General features: G+C 49.1%; 2 protein-coding genes across 2 annotated transcripts in view; both read right to left on the bottom strand.

Annotated features, from left to right (window-relative positions):
* Nucleotides 1–5,339, bottom strand: part of LOC118087030 (GRAM domain-containing protein 2A) — a 40,242-nt gene extending 34,903 nt beyond the window's left edge. Inside the window, exon 1 of the mRNA XM_060275309.1 lies at nucleotides 5,019–5,339. The gene's annotated coding sequence lies outside the window, so the exon portion shown is untranslated. The remainder of the gene's footprint in view (nucleotides 1–5,018) is intronic.
* The window catches only part of MFSD12 (major facilitator superfamily domain containing 12), a 33,203-nt gene continuing 12,464 nt past the window's right edge, over nucleotides 723–21,461 (bottom strand). The window contains exons 2-10 of the mRNA XM_060275307.1: nucleotides 19,458–19,668; nucleotides 19,222–19,354; nucleotides 17,405–17,602; nucleotides 9,456–9,548; nucleotides 8,181–8,273; nucleotides 7,464–7,634; nucleotides 5,358–5,452; nucleotides 4,478–4,608; nucleotides 723–2,089 (exon numbers count right to left, since the gene is read on the bottom strand). Of these exons, the coding sequence (XP_060131290.1) occupies nucleotides 2,001–2,089; nucleotides 4,478–4,608; nucleotides 5,358–5,452; nucleotides 7,464–7,634; nucleotides 8,181–8,273; nucleotides 9,456–9,548; nucleotides 17,405–17,602; nucleotides 19,222–19,354; nucleotides 19,458–19,668 (1,214 nt within the window). The 3' untranslated portion in view covers nucleotides 723–2,000. The remainder of the gene's footprint in view (nucleotides 2,090–4,477; nucleotides 4,609–5,357; nucleotides 5,453–7,463; nucleotides 7,635–8,180; nucleotides 8,274–9,455; nucleotides 9,549–17,404; nucleotides 17,603–19,221; nucleotides 19,355–19,457; nucleotides 19,669–21,461) is intronic.

The raw sequence follows: 21,461 nt of genomic DNA, 5'->3' as shown, positions 1-21,461 counted from the left end.
CGCAAAATGAATGGGAAAAACAAAAGCGCCAAACTAATCCGTTCCGGAAGTCCGTTTGACTTCCGAAATGTTTGGAAACCAAGGCGCGGCTCCTGATTGGTGCAGGCGCCCTGGAAACAATAGCCGACAGCCGCGTTGGACGTTCGGCTTCCAAAAAACGTTCAAAAACTGGCTCAGTTCCGGGGCAGGGATAGGTAAGACCTGACCTGGGTGGGGTGAGGGGGGTGGAATAGGGGTCAGGGATAGGTAAGGCCTTGCCTGGGTGGGGTGGGTATAGCTGAATATGAAATGGGGGTATCTCAAGCCTTGCCTGGGTGGGGTGGGGGGGTCCCAGAATAGGAAACAGGGATAGGTAATGGATCGGGACAGGGTAGGGGGGAGACACAGGGATGCGCCTATGTAAACATAACATACGAAAAACTGGGGGACTCTGACGGTCAGGGGAGTCTGAAGGGGGGCTCTGACCCTCCATTTAACAAACTGAGCCACAGCAACACATGGCAGGGCCAGCTAGTAATAAATAATAATAATAATAATAATAATAATAATAATAATAATAATAATAATAATAATATATTAGTTACAGGTAGGTAGCTGTGTTGGTCTGAGTCGAAACAAAATAAACAAATTCCTTCAGTAGCACCTTAAAGACCAACTAAGTTTTTATTTTGGTATGAGCTTTCGTGTGCATGCACACTTCATCTGACGAAGTGTGCATGCACACAAAAGCTCATACCAAAATAAAAACTTAGTTGGTCTTTAAGGTGCTACTGAAGGAATTTTTTAATAATATATTATTTATACTCCACCTATCTGGCTGGGTTTCCCCAGCCACTCTGGGCGGCTTCCAGCAAAATATTAAAATACAATAATTCATCAAATGTTAAAAGCTTCCCTAAAGAGGGCTGCCTTCAGATGTCTTCTAAAAGTCAGATAGTTGTTTATTTCTTTGACATCTGGTGACTAAAGTTCATTATTTTCATTGGACCAACACTGGCTTCAATATCTATGCCTTTTAGGAATACAGGAATAGGCACAGAGATACCCCAAAAGGTGAGGAAGATATTTCTCTATGCCACCGTGGCAGCAAGAATTCTAAAAGCTGGAAACTGGGAAGGAGATTTAACACCGACTAAACTGGAGTGGCAATCAAAACTGTTATCGAGTTTGCAGAATTAACAAAAATGACGGGAAAATTAAGGGACCGGATGGAACAAACATCTATGAGGGAATGGGACATGTATAGAAATTATCTCAGGGAGCAATGCAAAAATCTGGAGTTGTTGGCAGGCCTGAAGTGACTTCTGCAAGAAACCGTAGAAACTTAAGAGAACTGAGATGTATTATCATCGATAAAGATAAATGCAACAAACCAAAAAGTACTAAGGAACCATGATGGGAAGTCGCCATAGAAGATATGTACTAAGAAACCATAGTATCTTTTTGTAACGTGTTGAAGTGTTTTTGTTGACTGTTTGTTTTCTTTTTGGAATCAATAAAGCAAAATATAAACAACAACAACAACACTGGCTTCAGTGTCCAGCTTTTACGACTTAGTGAAGAGAAAGAATGTAAGCTTCCCTTTTCTTTTCTTTTTTTAATAAAACACACACCTTTATTTATAATTCTTATATACAAGTAGATTTATATATATATATATATATATATATATATATATATATATATATATATATATATATATGTAAGTGGTCTGATGTGACGAGGGCAGGGAAGATAGGGACTGGGTGGGTGGAGAATTTCTTCCTTCATGAGGCCTAGTATCTTTTGTGAACATCGTGCAAAAGGAAGGGCAGGGCGGGTGACGGGACAGAACTGTGCAAAATGTGCAAGGAGGAGGAAAAGGGAGAGGAAAGAGTTGGGAATGGTCCAATTCTCAAGAAGAACCCAGTTGGATTGAGAGGAGGGCAGCCGAGTCTTTGGGTCTTCCCTGCCAAGGCGTCTTCCGGCTTGCTCCCCCCCCCCCCAAGGGGGACAGAGCCTCAGTTGACGACACTGGGATTTCCGCTGCCCTCGGAGTCTCCGAGTGCCTGGGATCGGGTGCCGGCCAGCCCCGAAACGGAGATGTCATCTGCAGGAGGAAGCGAGAAACAAAGGTTGCTTGAGCTGTCCAGTTATAGGAACTCTAAGGTCATATATAGGGACGCGGGTGGCGCTGTGGTCTAAACCAATGAGCCTCTTGGGCTTGCCGATCGGAAGGTCAGCGGTTCGAATCCCCGCGACAGGGTGAGCTCCCGTTGCTCGGTCCCAGCTCCTGCCCACCTAGCAGTTCCAAAGCATGTCAAAGTGCAAGTAGATAAATAGGTACTGCTCCGGCGGGAAGGTAAACGGCGTTTCCGTGCACTGCTCTGGTTTGACAGAAGCGGCTTAGTCATGCTGGCCACATGACCATAGCTGCCAAGTTTTCCCTTTTCTCGCAAGGAAGCCTATTCAGCATAAGGGAAAATCCCTTTTAAAAAGGGAGAACTTGGCAGCTATGCATGACCCGGAAAAACTGTGTGCAGACAAACGCCGGCTCCCTTGGCCAGTAAAGCGAGATGAGCGCCGCAACCCCAGAGTCATCCGCGACTGGACGTAACCGTCAGGGGTCCTTTATGTACATTTATAAAATGTTCATAAATGTACAAGGCAAACACATACATAAGTATATAAACTACATGTCTGAAATACAGGTAGGTAGCCGTGTTGGTCTGGGTCAAAGTAAAATAAAAAAATTCCTTCAGTAGCACCTTAAAGACCAACTAAGTTTTTATTTTGGTATGAGCTTTCGTGTGCATGCACACTTCTTCAGATACAGTGAAATAGGAGTTTCCAGGCACTTATGTAGAGAAGGGGTGGGGAGGGGTGGGGATGGGGAGGGGAGGGGGGATCACTCAGAAGGGTGGTGGAAGTGGGTGATTGACTGACTGATAGCTGTTGATGACCGAAAACGACTGCAAATGGTTTTGCATGAAAAAGCAAGGGTTGAGATGGCTGAAGATCGCTTATCATGTATAATGAGATAAGAATCCGATATCTCTGTTCAAACCAGGTCCCTCCATGGTTTTGAGCTTGGTGATAAGTTGTAATTCAGCAACTTCTCTTTCCAGTCTATTTCTGAAATTCCCCCTCCCCACCCCTTCTCTACATAAGTGCTTGGGGACTCCTATTTCACTGTATCTGAAGAAGTGTGCATGCACACGAAAGCTCATACCAAAATAAAAACTTAGTTGGTCTTAAAGGTGCTACTGAAGGAATTTTTTTATTTTATGTCTGAAATAGTACAGGAGAGCAATCCTGAAGCCATTTTGACTCCCCCAAATTGACATCAGATTATTTCTCTGCAAGGAGGAAGGAAATTGGGAAAGCTGTTCCAACAGTCTTTGGACTGTAGGGGCTCACACCTCCCTTTTCAAATACAGCCTGGCAAGTATCTGTGAAGCTGAGCAAAGTTATCAATATGCGCAAGAGATTCAGGAACTAAGTATTTTTCTTACAGTTCATCCTGTGGGATGTAATCAATTGGTGCAGTCAAATGCAACGTTTCTTATTTCCCTAGAATGGGCACAAGGAGGGGGACATCCAGTCGGTGCAACTTTCCTCCCCTCTGCCTGAGACCTGGGAGATGGGCCTGACTCTGGCCGACTCCACAAAGGAGCCGAGTCACGCAGCCGTCTTCTCAGTTCATCCAGTTTTCGTCTTTCTTTGTTCGTGTAACTATTAAGCTAAAGCCTGCCTTTCAGGGATCAAACCGCGAACTGAAATGCGAGTAAACCTCTTGCTACTTTACTCAGAAAGACTCTCGTGCCTTCGTTCTTTTAAGAGGGACAAAAGGGAAACGATCTTAACGAAGAGATTCAAAGCTTCCAGCTATACTGAGGGGAATCTGCTCTGCTACATCATTTAGTAGCGCGAGTCAAGGAAAGATAATACTTATCCAATATATCCCTTTCCAACTATCCTTAACATTCCCACACATCCCTCCTCTAAGAAGAAAAATCCTCTGCTCTCAGGGCATTCCTCTCCATCCCTCGCACGTAACAGGAATGTCCCTGTGGAGATGGCAGTCCTGAATCGGTGGCGCATGCCCTTCTGGCTTGCCCTCTTTCTAAAGACTTGAGGAATGAGATGATCCCCCTCTTTTATTGTCCATTCTGGGTCAGCCAGCCACTGCCCCAGTGTCCTTTCTCTGGGCAGACCAAGATGAGCAGGTGACAGGAAAGGTGGCAAGGTTTTTAGCTGGGGCAATCAGAATTAGATCCACCATTTGACTATTGATTCAAAACCCTAAAATGTATTTTATATAATTGCCTTTTTCTTTCTATTCTTTGTATATCGTATTGTTGTTTTGTTGCTATGGCCAACGGCTGACGCAAATAAAGATTCATTCATTCATTCTAGGGGCCACCTCTTCCGCTGGCCGGGTCCCCGCCTCTCCCCCCCCCCCCCCACAGTTAAGGCAAAACGAAATCTGACTTACGGAACCGGACACGGATGGGCCAAATCATTATGCAGGCGAGGCCCAGAGTGGCGACGACAGCCATTCCTCCGGTGACGGCCACCATCACCCAGCGGTAAAACGGCACACAGTTGCTGCAACAGTGCTCAGTCCTGGGTTCCCCATTGGCGGGGGGGGGGGAGAGGGAAGGGAAGACAGAAAGGGGAAAGCAACGGGAGTTGTTAAAAAAGGAAGAGTGACTCCAGGCCAAATTCCTGGGAGATCTCTCGCATACAGAATCTGAAGCAGGCAACAAGCAAGGTGAGAGCTTACTGGGAAATGATGTACAGTCGTACCTTGGTTGGCGAACGGCTTGCGACTCGAATGTTTTGGTTCCCCGAACGCCGCAAAGCCAGAAGTGATCGCTCCGGTTTGTGAACTTTTTTCCGGAAGCCGAATGTCCGACCCGGCTTCCGGTTGAGCGCGGGAAGCTCCTGCAGCCAATCGGAAGCTGCGCCTTGGTTTTTCAAACGGCGTACCTATTTATTTAATTTCTGCACCGCTTTATACTTTAGAGAAAAACTTCAAAGCGGTTTACGGCATATTAAATTAATAAAAGAATAATACAATCACGGATTCCATTCAACAACCAAGGTACGGCTGTACCGCTTAATCGGCAAAGCATTTAAGTGGCTTGCATCAAAATGATAAGAGAGACATATAAATAACCAAGGCCTGTCTATATCTAAAGTTGAGGTCAAAATTATTCAACCCCTACTTCAAATCAGGTTTACTTTCCGAGAGCTATTCCTTCTCAGAATTGGATTCTGTTCACACTGGGAGCCGAGCGCCTCGCATCCTGCAATTGTCGCATGCTGTTGTGTTATGGTCTGTGGTTTCAGTGGGTAATGTTTCTACTTACGGGCACGGGTGCAAGTTCTGGATGATCATCACGCCCACCCCGTTGGCGACTTTATCCGTGAAGCTCATGGCTCCGTAGACGAAGGCACCGCTGTGCTGTCAAAGAAAACGAGATTGCTATTTGGGCTCCGGAAAAGCTCAAGGACGCTGCCCGGAAGCAAAAAGAGGCAAGCCTCAAAATCCCATTTGAGGCTTGCCTCTTTGGCACTGTCCTCCCTTTGAAATCCCCTTTTAAAAAGAAACACCACCCGCCTCTAGTTTCAGACCTCTAAAATCTGATGGCAGGCACCATTCACCCCGGTTTTCTCCCCACCCTTTGCCCTCATTTATTGTATCACTGTCCTTTAAATTTCCCTGGAGAACCACCCCAAAATATATTATGAAAACCTGCATTTCTGAACGTACACAACTTGTAACAGTATACATCTGTAAAACGCGGCTCCATAAGTTAGTATAAACCAGGCATGTCAAACCTGCGGCCCTCCAGATGTTTTGGACTACAATTCCCATCTTTCCCCAACCACTGGTCCTGCTAGCTAGGGATCATGGGAGTTGTAGGCCAAAACATCTGGAGGGCCGCAGGTTTGACATGCCTGGTATAAACCTTTGGGACTGGTCTTTGGTTTTCGGGACATTTTGCATACGGCATTTATTCTATTACAGTGGTACCTTGGTTCTCGAACGGCTTAGCCGTCGAACAACTTGGAACCCGAACGCTGCAAACCTGGAATTAAGCATTCTGGTTTGCAAACATTTTTGGGAAGCCGAACATACTCCGATTTGAGTGTTATGCTTCCGATTTGAGTGCCACACTGAGGTCTGTCTGTTTTGGCTATTTATTTTGCATTTTTGTTTTTGCGACTCTTTTTGTTTTGTTTTTGTGACTGTATGGAACCCAGTTCAGTTAATGATTGATTGTGTGACTGCAGTACATTGTTTATTGCTTTCATTTTATGGATCAATGGTGTAAATGATAGTAAAAATCATGTTAAATTGCTGTTTTAGGGGCTGTTTTTAAAAGTCTGGAACGGATCAATCCGTTTTGCATTGCTTTCTATGTGAAAGCACGCCTTGGTTTTGGAACTGACTTCCGAAACAGAGGAAGTCAGAGACCCAAAGAATGTGAATGTGTAAAAGAATACATGAAAAAACATTGTTCCAAAACAAATTTATTCATATGCATTGACCAATTTTTGTAAGATGGCTTATGGCAGGGGTCAGCAAACTTTTTCAGCAGGGGGCCGGTCAGACTTTGTGGGGGGCCGGACTATATTTTGAATGAATTCCTATATAATGAATGAATTCCTATGCTCCACCAAATAACCCAGAGATGCATTTTAAAGAAAAGCACACATTCTACTCATGTAAAAACATGCTGATTCCTGGACCATCTGCGGGCCGGATTTAGAAGGCTTTTGGGCCAGATCTGGCCTCGGGGCCTTAGTTTGCCTACCCATGGCTTATGGGGAAAATGAAAAACAATATTTACAACACAATAGAAGCAGAATGCTAAACAGAAGAAGCTGTTCGGTGGTGGAGGGAAGTCACAGGGCGAGGAATATGGAAGTGTTATTTAGACACATAAACACAGAATTGAAAATAGCTGTAATTCAAAATGTACTGTAAAGTGTTTTATGAAGCTGTAATGGAATGAAATAATTTATATTAAAGAATATTATTATTAATAATAATTTATTATTTATACCCCGCCCATCTGGCTGGGTTTCCCCAGCCACTCTGGGCAGCTTCCAACAGAAAAATAAAATAAAATAATCTATTAAACATTAAAATCCCTAAACAGGGCTGCCTTGTGGGGCCTTTAAATGCCGGGGGGGGGGGAATGAGAGTCTGAGACCCCAAGGTACCACTGTATTACAATTCCACCCCATCTTTTCTCCAATGAAAGTTCTCGCTCCCTCCATTTTTTCCTGGGAAGAGGTACTGTTGGTCACAAGGACTAGAAACTTAGGTTTTTAAAAAAAGAAATGGAAAAAAAGATGGTATCTGGCTGGTGTTTTGAATCTCGGCACCACATCAGGTACCTGTGTGTGTGTGTGTTTCCCTGGCAGGATCACCCGTGCGCTCTGCACATGCCCCCGTTACGTACTGTGTTGCTTCCAATGAGGTCGGCCGTCATGGACAGGGACGTTACCAGGATAGTGGCCGAGCCGGTGCCGAGAAGGACGGCCGCTCCATAGATCTCAACGCCGATTCGTTCAGCCAGAGCCACCCAGGAAGCAAATGCCAGGATGCTCAGCAAGCCCACGAAGTAGGTGAACTAAAACAGGGAGGAGGAGAGAAAAGAAGAGATTTTGAAAAATCATAGGGGAGGGGGGAAGGGAAACACTAGACTAATCATAATTCTAAATAACTAAGGATCCTAAATACTGCATTTTTCCGTGTAGAAGACGACCCCCAGTTTTTGATTATTATTTTTTAAAGCAAAATACATTGTCTTTTTTTAAAACAAAAAACCCCACATCTTTATTGAAAGTTCAAAAAGTACATAATTATACGTGCACCAAACATGGCGCGACGTAAATAAAACAAGAGAGAGAAAGAGAGAAACAGAACCCGTGTAGAAGGGGAAATAAAGAGGGGAAGGGGGGGAATCCCCCCAAACTGTATCTTTTACAAGGTTGTTATTGAAGACATCTGAAGGCAGCCCTGTTTAGGGAAGCTTTTAATACCATTGTATTTTAATATTTTGTTGGAAGCCTCCCAGAGTGGCTGGGGAAACCCAGCCAGATGGGTGGGGTATAAGTAATAGATTATTTATTATTATTATTATTATCATTATTATTATTATTATTGTTATACTCACATTCCTGCCAATCTTCTTGTTCACAGTCTTCATCAGAAAGGAGGAGAGGAAACCACTAATGTACATCACCAGGGGAATTGTGGCGATGAACTTCTGCAGGAAGGCGAGAATTAGGGGAAAAAAACGGGATGGATTCTGTTATCTTTGGAGGAGGAAGAGCTGAAAACCAGGACCAGCTGTCTACCAGCTCCATCTGGTACGCCGACTGAGACCCTCCCTGCCTGCAGACTGTTTTGCTAGAGCAGGCACCCCCAAACTCGGCCTTCCAGATGTTTTGGGACTACAACTCCCATCACCCCTAGCTAACGGGACCACTGGTAAAGGAGGATGGGAGCTGTAGTCCCAAAACATCTGGAGAGTCGAGTTTGGGGATTCCTGTGCTAGAGTGGTGCATGCTCTAGTTATCTCCTGCTTGGACTACTGCCATGCGCTCTCCGTGGGGCTTTCTTTGAAGGTGACTCGGAAACTGCAACTAATCCAGAACGCGGCAGCTAGACTGGTGACTGGGAGCGGCCGCTGAGACCATATAACACCGGCCCTGAAAGACCTACATTGGCTCCCAGGACGTTTCTGAGCACAATTCAAAGTGTTGGTGCTGACCTTGAAAGCCCTAAACGGCCCAGTATCCCTGAAGGAGCGTCTCCACACCCCATCGTTTAACCTGGACAATGAGGTCCAGCTCCGAGGGTCTTCTGGGCGGTTCCCTCCCTGTGAGAAGTGAGGTTACAGGGCACCAGGCAGAGGGCCTTCTCAGTGGTGGCGCCTGCCCTGTGGAATGCCCTCCCATCAGATATCAAGGAAACAAACAACTATCTGATTTTAGGGAAGTTTAATGTGTGGTGTTTTGTCGTGTTTTTAATATTCTGTTGGGAGCCGCCCAGAGTGGCTGGGGAAACCCATCCAGATGGGCAGGGTATAGATAAATTATATTATAATGATAAATTATATTATAATGATATATATTGGACTGGGCCATCCGGAACACAACTGCCACCACATCAGAAAAGACAGCGGCTTCCGGCCTCGCTTCCTGGGGTCCTGGAAGCCTCTGGGAGATTTTGGGCGGCTCTCAGGAGATGTTGCCAGAAACGGGAAACTGCTGACGCCAAGCAAGCATGGCAACCTTCTGCAAATCTTCCCTGACGGGCAAATCCTGCTCTGGGTTCTGTAACCGCACAAGAGAGCGCGGGGGGAAGAAATCGGTCCCTCGCATCCTCAGGAGCCAGTTGCCTTAGCAACCAGGTGAAGGATGTCTCTACCTCCAGTTGGACTCACCTTGGGGAGCATCAGCGAGTTGGTGAGATACATCGCAATGTAGGTTTGGGAGAGGTTGACGATGAGTCGTGTGGCCATATACAACATTGCCACCTGGGAAGAAAGAGGAGGAGAGACAGTCAGGGGAGAAATATTGTACTGTATACCATATTTTTCTGTGCACAGTGGACCCTCCGGAGGTGAACTTAATTCGTTCTGGGGGTCCGTTCGCACCCTGAAAATTACGTAAATAGAGGCGCACTACATTCTAGGTTTGCCACGCCCATAACCCAAAGATTCCGTATCCAGAGAGATACGGAAGTAGAGATACAACTGTACAGGTGAAACTCTGAAAATTAGAATATCGTCGAAAAGTGCATTTATTTCTGTCACAGTGGCCGGAGTGGACTACTTCAGAGTAACGACGCTACGCAGCTCTGCATTTTATTCTTTTATTGGTGCTGCGTATTTACAGTGCTCAAGTCATTGCTATTTACACGGAGCGATGTTGTCAGTCGGTTTCAGAACCTCCTAATGGCTTTTGGCGCGTCTTTCTCCAACACAAAAGCTTTGGCAGACCCATCCTCTTGCCCCTCCTCTTCCTGCGTAATTCTGGAGTTGGGGGGATGGGTCTCCCGCCCTTATTCGCCCCTTCCTGTCCCACCTGGGACCCTGGCTCCTCTACCTTGCCTGAGCCTCGGACACGACTTCCTGCTTCCCCACTGGAATCGGAACTCTCCCTGCTTTCCCCTTTGCTCGGGGACGGGCTTGAACTCAGGAGGGGAGGGACTTCGCGATATCCCCTGTCCCTCACATCCACCCCCCTCCCAAGCTCTCCTTCACCCCTCCCCAGGCCCCCTCCATGTGTCGGTGACGACTGGAAGCCTAAAAACTCGGTGCTCTCCGAGCCCGTTGGTGTGAACACCTCCCCCCAGTCCTGCGAGCCCCCCCCTTCCGCCTGGGAGGACGGGAATCCCAAAAAGTCCGTGGCGTCAGAGCTGGTGGGGGTAAAAATGTTTTGCCAATCTGCTCCTTCCTCTGACTGGGTGGATCTTGGCGACACCCATACCTCATCCTCTGGTTCCTCAAACTCCGCTTCCCAGCGCCATGGGGAGCTGCTCTCCCGTGCCTCCTCCTCCTCCCCCTCCCTTTCCCTGTGCCAGGGCTTGGGTCTGTGGGGAAAGAGGGCGTGAAATTCTTCCACCAAGAATTCCTCCTGTATCTGAGTGGCGGGGACCCATTCATTCTGGGACGGTGGAGCATCCTCCCATGCCATGAGGTACTCCAGGCCCCCCACCCCCCACCTTGAATCCAGGATGGCCGTGGCCTCATTGAGTTGCTCCCTGCCTTCCCTCTCCCCCCCTCCCTCGGGGGTTTGTTCGCTGTCTCGGAGCCTGCTGCTTTCCCTGTACGGCGACAGCAGCGATCTATGAAACACTGGATGCACCCTCATGTCCTCTGGCAGTGCCAGCCTGTATGCCACCGGGTTGACCTGTTGCGTGACCGTGAAGGGGCCCAGCCATTTGGGTGCCAGCTTTTTGCACCTCCCCCTGGTGGGAAGGCCCTCCGAGGACAACCACACCTTGTCCCCCACCCTGATGACCTCCCCTTGTCGCCTGTGGCGATCTGCCCCCTTTTTGTACGCTTCCTTGGCCCTCTCCAAGTGTTCTCTGAGCTGCTGGTGCACCGTCTCCAGTTCCTCTGCCCAATCCTCAGCCTGTGGGCCCTCCTCCTCCTCCTCCCCCTCCCTTTCTGGGAAAGATCTGAGGTCGCGCCCGTAATTGGCCTTAAAGGGCGACACCCCTGTGGAGACGTGCACTGCATTGTTGTAGGCAAATTCTGCTAGTGGCAGGCGATCCACCCAGTCCGTTTGCCGCTGGCTGACGTAGCATCTCAGGTACTGCTGCAGAATGGCGTTGACCCTCTCCGCTTGTCCGTTGGTCTGCGGGTGTCTAGCCGTCGACAAGCTGACCTCCACCTGCAGGAGGTTCATGAGCCGCCGCCAGAACCTGGAAACAAATTGGCGGCCACGATCCGAAATAACCCTTAAAGGTAATCCATGCAGTCTGAAAACGTGATCAACAAACAGTTTGGCTGTCTCTTCTGCCGAGACTGCCCTGGCACACGGTATAAAGTGACACATTTTGGACATGAGGTCCACCACCACCAACACTGCAGTCTTACCCCTGGACGAAGGCAGATCTGTGATGAAGTCCATGGACACCACTTCCCACGGCCTGTGTGGTGTGGCTAAGGGCTCCAGCAACCCTGGTGGCGCTGCTCTGACCACCTTCGCCCGCTGGCAGGTGTTACAGCCCCTTACATAGTCTCGAACATCTTCCCTCACCCCTGGCCACCAGAAGTGTCTCATGACTAGGTGAGTGGTCTTGTCCCTTCCAAAATGCCCCGCTGTTGGGTTGTCGTGCATCTGCTTGAGGACCGTACGTCGAAGCTGGTTGGTGGGTAGGTACAGCGCACCCTTGTAGAAAAGCAGCCCTCTGCGTTCTGCAAAGTCTTTTGCCTGCTCCCTCCCCCCTCTCAGTTCTCTGAAGATGCGGTTGGCAAATTCATCCGCTGCCGTCAGTGCTGTGAGTTCTGCCTCGCTCACCACTGCTGCTCCGCAGGACCATGCCGACGGGGGGAAAATGTGCCTTGGGGCTGGTGGCGCCTCCTCCTCCATGTACTCTGGCTTGCGGGAGAGGGCATCCGCCCTGACATTCTGCTCTCCCGGGATGTAGTGTATGGAGAAGTTGAAGTTCGAGAAGAACTCTGCCCACCGTATCTGCCGCTGGTTGAGCACCCTGGCAGTTCTCCAGAACTCCAGGTTCTTGTGGTCTGTGCACACCTGGATGGGGTGCTTGGCGCCCACCAGGAAGTGTCTCCAGTGCTGGAACGCCGCGTGGATCGCAAGAAGTTCCCGATCAAAAACTGTGTAGTTTCGCTCGGGCTGGGTCAACTTCCTGGAGAAGAAGGCACAGGGTCTCCACTCTCTGTTGGCGTCCAGTTGCAACAAAATGGCGCCCACAGCCTTATCCGAAGCATCTGTCTCAATGCGTAGGGGCGCGTCCTGAACCACGTGGAACAGGTTCTGGTCTGAGGCGAACACCCTCTTGAGGCTTTCGAACGCTGCTTGCGCCTCTGGTGTCCACCTGAACTTCTGCTTGCCTCTCAGGCAGTCAGTGATGGGAGCCGTAACTCGAGAGAAGTTCTTGATGAACTTCCTGTAGAAGTTGGCAAAGCCTAGTAGGCGTTGGGCATCTTTGCGCGTCCTGGGGCTGTGCCAGTCCAGGATGGTCTGCACCTTGTCCTTGTCCATCGCTAGCCCCTTGTCTGACAGCTTGTAGCCCAGGAAGTCCACCTCCTTGGTGTGAAACTTGCACTTCTCCAGCTTCACATACAGGTGGTTCTCCTTCAGGCGCTGTAACACCTCCCTGACGTCCTTCACGTGCTGCACTGGGTCGTTGGAGTAAATAAGGATGTCATCCAGAAAGACCAAGCATTTCCTGAAGAGTAGGGACCCCAGGACGTGGTGCATGAAGGCCTGGAAGCATGCTGAGCCCCCTTGCAACCCGAAGGGCATCACCAGATATTCAAAAGAGCCCAGAGGCGTGAACATCGTGGTTTTCCACTCATCGCCCTCCCGGATCCTGATCAAGTTGTACGCCCCCCTCAGGTCTAGCTTGGTGAAAATCTTGCCCCTGCGTGCCGCTGTCAGGAGATCATCCACTCTGGGCATGGGGAAAGCCACTGGCTCTGTCACCGAATTCAGCCGTCTAAAATCCACCACAAGACGGCGCTGTTGCGTGTCCTTCTTGTCCACCCAGAAGACCGGGCTGCCCCCTGCTGCCTTGCTTTCTCTGATGAACCCCCGCTTGAGGTTCTTGTCGATGAAAGCGCGCAGATCCTCCAGTTCCTGGTCTGACATGGCGTACAGCTTGGCTGGGGGTATAGTTGCCCCTGGCACCAGGTTGATCTGGCAGTCAAAAGGCCTGTGTGGGGGCAGGTGGTCGGACTCCGCTTCGCTGAAGACCTCCTGCAGGTCCCAGTATGGTTTGGGTATCGCCTCACCCCCTTTGACGTGCATGGTGGCCACCGTGGCTATCGGAGGCCCCTCCCCTGGTTGGTGCTGCATGCAATGTTCCAGGCAAAAGTCCGATCCAAAAGTGATGCATCTCTGATGCCAACTTATGGAGGGGTCGTGGCGCGCCAACCAGCTCATGCCCAAAACGATTGGGGGGTCTGAGATGGTGGTGACGTTGAATGCCAGTGTCTCTGAGTGCCTTCCAACCGTCATTCTCATGGGGGGGGTTTGATGAGTGATGGCCCCTCCCAGCAGCTCCCTGCCGTCAATGGTTGCCACGTGCAGAGGAAAATCCAGCTGCAGAAGCTGGATCTGGTGCTCTTCTGCAAAGTTCCTCGAGAAGAAGTTCGCTGACGCCCCACTGTCAATTAAGGCGAGGACTGTCAGGGGATAGCCATTTGGGAGCGTGAGCGTCACTTCTAGAACCACTCCTGCTCTGGGAGGGGTGGGCTGGCTCTGCTCCTCTCTGTGCGGGTGGGTGGGCTGGGGCTGTTGTCTGCTGACTGTGCCTGGCTGCCGCCCCTTGTCTCCTGCAGCCAGGCTTTCCCGTTTCCCTGCTGTGGTGCTGCGTCAGTGGGGGAGGGCACAACCGTTCCCGCCTTTCCTTGCCACTCCCTGCGATGTGGGCAGTCTCTGACGAGATGCTGGGGGGAGTTGCAGAGAAAGCAATTCCCACCCCTTCCCTCCTTTCGCCTTGGCGCCGCTGGGGTTTGAAAAGCCCGCGCGCGCGCGCTATCAATCTGCATGGGTTCCTGGTCCTGACTGGCCCCAGGCGTGGCTTGAAAGGGTTGTTGAGGGAGTGGCTTCTCTTGCGACCGTGGGAACCAAGCCCGCTTTGCGCGCGTTGCTTGCTTGTCGCTCCACCTGGATTCCTGCCTCACCCCCACCGCCAGAGCCGCTTTGCTCAGTTGATCCATATCACTGGGCTTTGGACCTCTCGAGAGCTCATCCTTCACCTCCTCATGCAACCCCAAGTAGAACGCCGCTTGCATTGGGGCCGACTGCAGATCCCACCCCAATCTGTGCACCAGCATGGTGAATTTCGCCCAATACGCGCGAACTGTCATATTTCCTTGGCGTAAATTATGAAGTTCCTCCTTAGTCTGGTCCATATGACTATCGGACGAATACATCGTTTTCAAACCTTCTAGAAATAGTTTGACATTCTTCATGCAAGGATTCCTTGTTGCAATTAACGGTCTTAGCCACTCCCTGGCCGCCCCTGTAAGGTGCTCCACAATAAACGCTACTCTGTGCTCATCATCAGGGAACTCATCGTGGTGCAGCTCAAGAGCATACACAATCTCAGTCTCAAAGCCCTGAAACTCCTTCGGGTCTCCATTGAACTTGCTTACTAGGGTCCCGGCTCTCCTTCCTGGCAGCACTTGGACTTGGGGTGCCCCTCCCGCCTTGTTTTTCTCTGCATCCAGCTTGTTTTGGAGGTCTACCGCCACCGCCCTTAAATGCTGCTCTTTTTCCTGAAGCTCTCTCACCTGTTCCGCAAGTTGTAGCCGGTCGTCCTGGACCTTCTTAGTCTCCTCTTTAGCTGCCTTCAATTCTCCCTGCGCCTGCAGCGACAGCTGTTGCAGTTCTAGCTGGGCTTGCTCAGCGATCTGCCGCCACTTCTCCGCCTCTGACACGCTCATCCCGGCAACTCCAAAGTAGCCCAAAAATGATTAGGAGGTTGCTGTCACAGTGGCCGGAGTGGACTACTTCAGAGTAACGACGCTACGCAGCTCTGCATTTTATTCTTTTATTGGTGCTGCGTATTTACAGTGCTCAAGTCATTGCTATTTACACGGAGCGATGTTGTCAGTCGGTTTCAGAACCTCCTAATGGCTTTTGGCGCGTCTTTCTCCAACACAAAAGCTTTGGCAGACCCATCCTCTTGCCCCTCCTCTTCCTGCGTAATTCTGGAGTTGGGGGGATGGGTCTTCCCCCCTTACTTGCCCCTTCCTGTCCCACCTGGGACCCTGGCTCCTCTACCTTGCCTGAGCCTCGGACACGACTTCCTGCTTCCCCACTGGAATCGGAACTCTCCCTGCTTTCCCCTTTGCTCGGGGACGGGCTTGAACTCAGGAGGGGAGGGACTTCGCGATATCCCCTGTCCCTCACAATTTCAGTAATGCAACTTATGATTTTTTTATTTTTATTTTAATTTTTGACAAATGCTTTCTTTTGGAAATTCCACAGTAATAAAACAAATAGTTACAATAATACAAAAATAAACATCGCTATTACATTTCATCAATTACATTCCATTTATAATTGACCCGCCTAACAACAAATAATTACAATTACAACAAATAAAGGCTTGGCATATCTTGCTTTGCATGTCATGCATCTATCTCATATATTGGTTTCACCTTTTAAGTTGCGTTACTGTAATAAATCCACTTTTCAACAATATTCTAATTTTCCGAGTTTCACCTGTAACTGTAAAAACTGCTCTGAAAATGTATCATTCCAAATATGAAACCTTCCTCTGGTTTGTAAATCTGAAGATGATATAAGCAAGAATGAGTCTTTCTGTAAAAAATAAAAATCAAGTCTTACTGACTAGTGATTTATATCATGATTTAAATGGATTTTATTTAAATCAAATGCACCCAGATGCAATTTACTTCTGAGTAGACATTGTTTGGTGCCTGTTTTCTCCAACCCATATTTCTAAACCTTTGCAAAGTTTGGGCTTCGCTAAAAAGTTTGAACTCGCTAAAATGACGCAATTAATAAGAAACCACTCAGGCGACAAGGTTAAAAAAAGAATGGGACTGCTTTAATAACTATCTAATTAAATATGGTTCCAACAACTTTGCTGTGCCCTAGACTAACTTCACAGATATAAGGGAATGTTGTTTTTCAATTATGGAATACAGATAAGTTGAATGTAAAAGAAATTTGGAAACCGCCAAGAGATAGAGGGAAGTCAAATAATATAGGGACCCAGGCAGAGGGCCTTCTCGGTGGTGGCACCCGCCCTGTGGAACGCCCTCCCACTAATTTTCCAAGTTTCACCTTTAGGAACTCCAATTTAAGAAAATAGGGGGGAGATTGACCCATGTAGAAGACGACCCACAGTTTCCCCCATAATTTTAAAGTAAAAAAAACCCTAGTCTTATACACGAAAAAGTATCACACTGAAAACAGAAGCGTGGCACTCAAATCGGAAGCATAACACTCAAAACGGAGTGTTCGCAAACCGGAGCACTTACTTCCAGGTTTGCAGTGTTTGGATTCCAAGTTGTTTGAGTACCAAGGCGTTTGAGAACCAAGGTACCACTCTAGTAAGGTTAAAGCTTACTGAGAAATGATATAGAATGAACTGAAAAGGATGTTTAAAATAACATTTGTTAAAAACAAACAAACCCAGAAGCTTTTCTTTTGGGAATTATAGGGACAGAATGGCCCAAACCATACAGAAACTTATTCAAAAATGTTACTCGCCCCCAAATGGAAAGAAGCAGAAGTCCCAGCAAAGGAAGAACAGATACAAAAACTTATGGAATATGCAGAAATGCGCAAAACTTACCGGAAAAATAAGAAATCAAGATAAACTTTTCATAAAAGAAGGGAAATGGTTTATTGAATATTTACAGACAAATTGTAAACAGATAAGAACATTGGCAACAACCTGCAGTTTCATAAGAGCATCATTTTAAAAAGGGATATTAAATACCCAGGCTTCCCACATTGCGTTTCCCATACGGCTTTAAATATTAGGGGTAAATGAAGTTTCTCCTCCTGCAGCTCTCCCCCCCCCCCCAAACCAGATACCCTACACTGGGATAATGAAGTTGCGGAATCAGGATTTGGGGCTAGGCTCCCTCAATCCCTTGCGGCTAGGGCAATAGAGACCACCTCCTTGCTCCCCTCCCCTTGAACTCACCTGGTAGAAAGCAGGCTCCAAAAGCCAGTGTTTCCAGAGGAGGAGGGGCCGAGCGGGGCTTTTTCGGTCCGGAGGCAACAGGGGGGTCCGTTCCTCAGGATCCGGCAACCTGGCAAGCCGGGCGCCCTTCTCTTTGGTGCCGAGATGGAAGAGAAGCGAAGTGATGGCGCCAACACCCACCACGATCAGAGACAGGTTCTGAATTTGGGAAGGGGGAAGAGAAAGGCTTTGACTTACTATTTCACCTATCTGCCGTTGGGGATGCAACTGCCTCTAAAGAGGGAAGGAGGGCCCATCTTTCTTTGCCACAAGAGACTCCCGTCACCGGCTCTTTCTCTCCCGTCAACTGAGCTGTATCCTGCAGCAGGGAGTCGCAGGGATCCCAGCTCTACCTCTCTTTCAAATCAGAGCCAGTGAAGGCAGTGAATGTCCTGTGTCAGTGCCTGGAGGCGGTTGGAGGATGGATGGCGGCCAACAGATTGAGGTTGAATCCTGACAAGACAGGAGTACTGTTTTGGGGAGAAAGGGGGCGGGCAGGTGTGGATGACTCCCTGGTCCTGAACGGGGTCACTGTGCCCCTGAAGGACCAGGTGCGCAGCCTGGGAGTCATTTTGGACTCACAGCTGTCCATGGAGGCGCAGGTCAATTCTGTGTCCAGGGCAGCTGTTTATCAGCTCCATCTGGTACGCAGGATGAGACCCTCCCTGCCTGCAGACAGGGCCGTCTTAACCATATCTGGCGCCCTGGTGCCAAGATCCCTCCGGCGCCCACCGTGAGTGAGGCAGGCAGGAGGGGCATGCGGGGAGCTGAGAGGCGCGGAGGAGGCAGCCCCAGGCTCGCGCTCCCTGTGCGCCTCCGGAGAGTGGCCTGAAGCTGCTCAAAAACTGAGAGGCGCGGAGGAGGTGGCCCCAGGCTCCCGCTCCCCACATGAAGCTCTGGAGGCGCGTGGGGAGCGCGAGCTTGGGCCCCCGTGCCGCACTTCTCAGCTGTTCAGGCGGCCCCAGGCCAGTGTTCCCCACGCGCCTCTGGAGAGTGGCCTGAAGCCGCTCAACAGCAGAGGCGCATGGAGGCAGACACCAGCGTTCGGCGCCCCTGATAGCCAGGCGCCCTGACGCCTTGCGCCACCCAGCCCGGGCCTAGGGACGGCCCTGCCTGCAGACTGTCTGGCCAGAGTGGTGCATGCTCTAGTTATCTCCTGCTTGGACTACTGCAATGCGGTCAATGTGGGGCTCCCTTTGAAGGTGACCCGGAAACTGCAACTAATCCAGAATGCGGCAGCTAGACTGGGGACTGGGAGCGGCCGCCGAGACCATGTAACACTGGTCCTGAACGACCTACATTGGCTCCCAGGATGTTTCCGAGCACAATTCAAAGTGTTGGTGCTGACATTGAAAGCCCTAAACGGCCCAATAGACCTGAAGGAGAATCTCCACCTCCGACACCGGGGTCCATCTCCTGAGGGCCTTTTGGGGGTTCCCTCCCTGCGAGAAGCGAGGTTACAGGGAACCAGACAGAGGGCCTTCTCGGTGGTGGCGCTCGCCCTGTGGAATGACCTCCCATCAGATGTCAAGGAGATAAACAACTCTCTGACTTTTAGAAGACATCTGAAGGCAGCCCTGTTTAGGAAAGTTTTTTTTATGTTTCTATGTTTTATTGTGCTTTTAATATTCTGTTGGGAGCCGCCCAGTGTGGCTGGGGAAACCCAGCCAGATGGGTGGGGTATTTATCATTATCATCATCATCATCATCAGAGGCCCAGAAGCAATTAAGGAGCCTGGTAGAATGGAGACACAGTTCCGCTTCCTCCCTGCACTCACCCGAAAGACGGGGATGTCGTGGCGGCCGAGGTGGTGGCTCTGTTCTGGCTGCCCGCGGTGGCCCACCTGGAAATGAAGGAGCAGCCAGGCCGCTGCGTAAACGGTGATGTTGGCCATGACGGTGAAGGCATACCTGTAAAAGCCAAAGGGAGCATGCGGTCAGGAACCGCGCGGTTCAAAGATGGAGTTAGCAAAAACACGTCCTCCGCGGACTTTGGCTGAGCGTCAAGCCTCACCTGAAGGCTGTGAGCTCCACCTTCTCGTGGTCGCTGTCCACCAGCTCCGGGATGAGAGAGAGGTGGGAGATCTGGGTGGCGGCCCAGCCGAACTGGAAGATGACGATGAAGGGGATGAAATAGATGAGGGCTGCAAACTGGGGGGTGTTCTCCGAGCAGCCCAGGCAAGGGTTGAAAATGAAGGGGAAGGAGAGGAGGACGCAGATGGTACCTGCAGCAGAAGGAAATAAAGAGAGAGAAGGAAGGGGCATTTTAAAAGGGACACACTGGGAGCAGGCTCGGCAAAGATGCTCTCTGTTTATTTAAGAAGCACTTATGGACTGCTCAGCGAGGTACCCAGGGCCAGATTTAGCTTTGACGAGGCCCTCAGCTCCTAAAGGTAATGGGGCCCTTCATATGTCCAGCTGTCCTTTGTCAACAACAAATTCTCACTGTTTTTGTTTTGAACCTATGCTATATGGTCATTGATGGACCTCATAGGTATCTCAAGCCATTTGCCCATGTTGCCCTGCAACCAGTCCATGCAGAATGTAGGCACCCTCTATATAGAAAGGAGCAAACCAGGGATATTTTAGGGAGCAGGCTAGCAGGCTAGCTTAAGCAACGTTTCATGGGCATCGAACACCAACTGGGCTGAACCTCTATGACTGACAGGGCACCCCAGTCCAACGAGCCAACCAGCTATCTCTCTGCACTCTCAGCCAAACCTACCTCACAGGGTTGTTGTGAGGATTTAAATGGGGGAGAGGAGAATTAACATGTTGTTGTTTAAAATGGGCATTCTGCCCTTCATCCGCAGATCATCAGGGCACTTTCCGATCCTTGGAGGAAAGGTAGAATGCAAATATAACAGATAAAACCTCTGGGGGACATATAAAACAACATGTGTTTCCTGTTTTGTTTCCTTGGTGCCAGCTGCTGATTTGAAAGGCTCTGATCCGAGAAGGCAATTTGGCAAAGCAACTATAAAGGGGAACAATGGCTTCCCGCAGCTGAAACAAACTCCCAGTCCCAGCTGATGATATCAAACCTTGCAGCTGTTCCTTCCTACAAGAAATCTGTTCTTGAAACCCAGCTCAGCGGCTTCAGACTGGACGGTCTTCCTATTATTATTATTATTATTATTATTATTATTATTATTATTATTATTTGCTTAAGCTACATGCCACGTTTGACTCCACAGCTAAATGCTTGGCGCCGCAGACATTCTCCATAGTCGCTTCCGGCGATCCAAAATAAAATGCGCCTGTCTCCCGGCTGATTTTGACCACTAATGTCATCATGCCCATTCTGTTCCGGAAGTCCGTTCCAAAACCAAAGCGTTCCAAAACCAAGGCACGCTTTCCCATAGAAAGTAATGCAAAATGGATCAATCCGTTCCAGACTTTTAGAAACAACCCCTAAAACAGCAGTTTAACACGAATTTTACTAACAAGACCATGGATCCATAAAATGAAAGCAGCTAACAATGTACTGCAGTCACACAACCAGTCCGTCAGTAGCTGAACTGGGTTCCACACAGTCACAAAAACAAAACGAAAAAGAGCCACAAAAACGCAAAATAAATAGCCAAAACAGACAGACCTCAGCGTGACACTCAAAACGGAAGCGTAACACTCAAAACGGAGCACGTTCGGCTTCCAAAAAAAGGTTCGCAAACTGGAACACTTACTTCCGGGTTTGCAGTGTTTGGGTTCCAAGTTGTTTGAGTACCAAGGCGTTTGAGAACCAAGGGACCACTGTATGTATGTATGTATGTATGTATGTATGTATGTATGTATGTATGTATGTATGTATGTATTATAATAGCTGCTATGGGCAGGTAGTAAATTTGAAATATGGGTATGTTTAGCCTGGAGAAGAGAAGGTTAAGGGGTGATATGATAGCCATGTTCAAATATATAAAGGATGTCATATAGAGGAGGGTGAAAGGTTGTTTTCTGCTGCTCCAGAGAAGTGGACACGGAGCAATGGATTCAAGCTACAAGAAAGAAGATTCCACCT

Source organism: Zootoca vivipara, chromosome 6 (genome assembly GCF_963506605.1).
Source record: "Zootoca vivipara chromosome 6, rZooViv1.1, whole genome shotgun sequence".
In the NCBI taxonomy this organism is placed as follows: Eukaryota; Metazoa; Chordata; class Lepidosauria; order Squamata; family Lacertidae; genus Zootoca; species Zootoca vivipara.
This window is presented reverse-complemented; position numbering and strand designations above follow the sequence as displayed.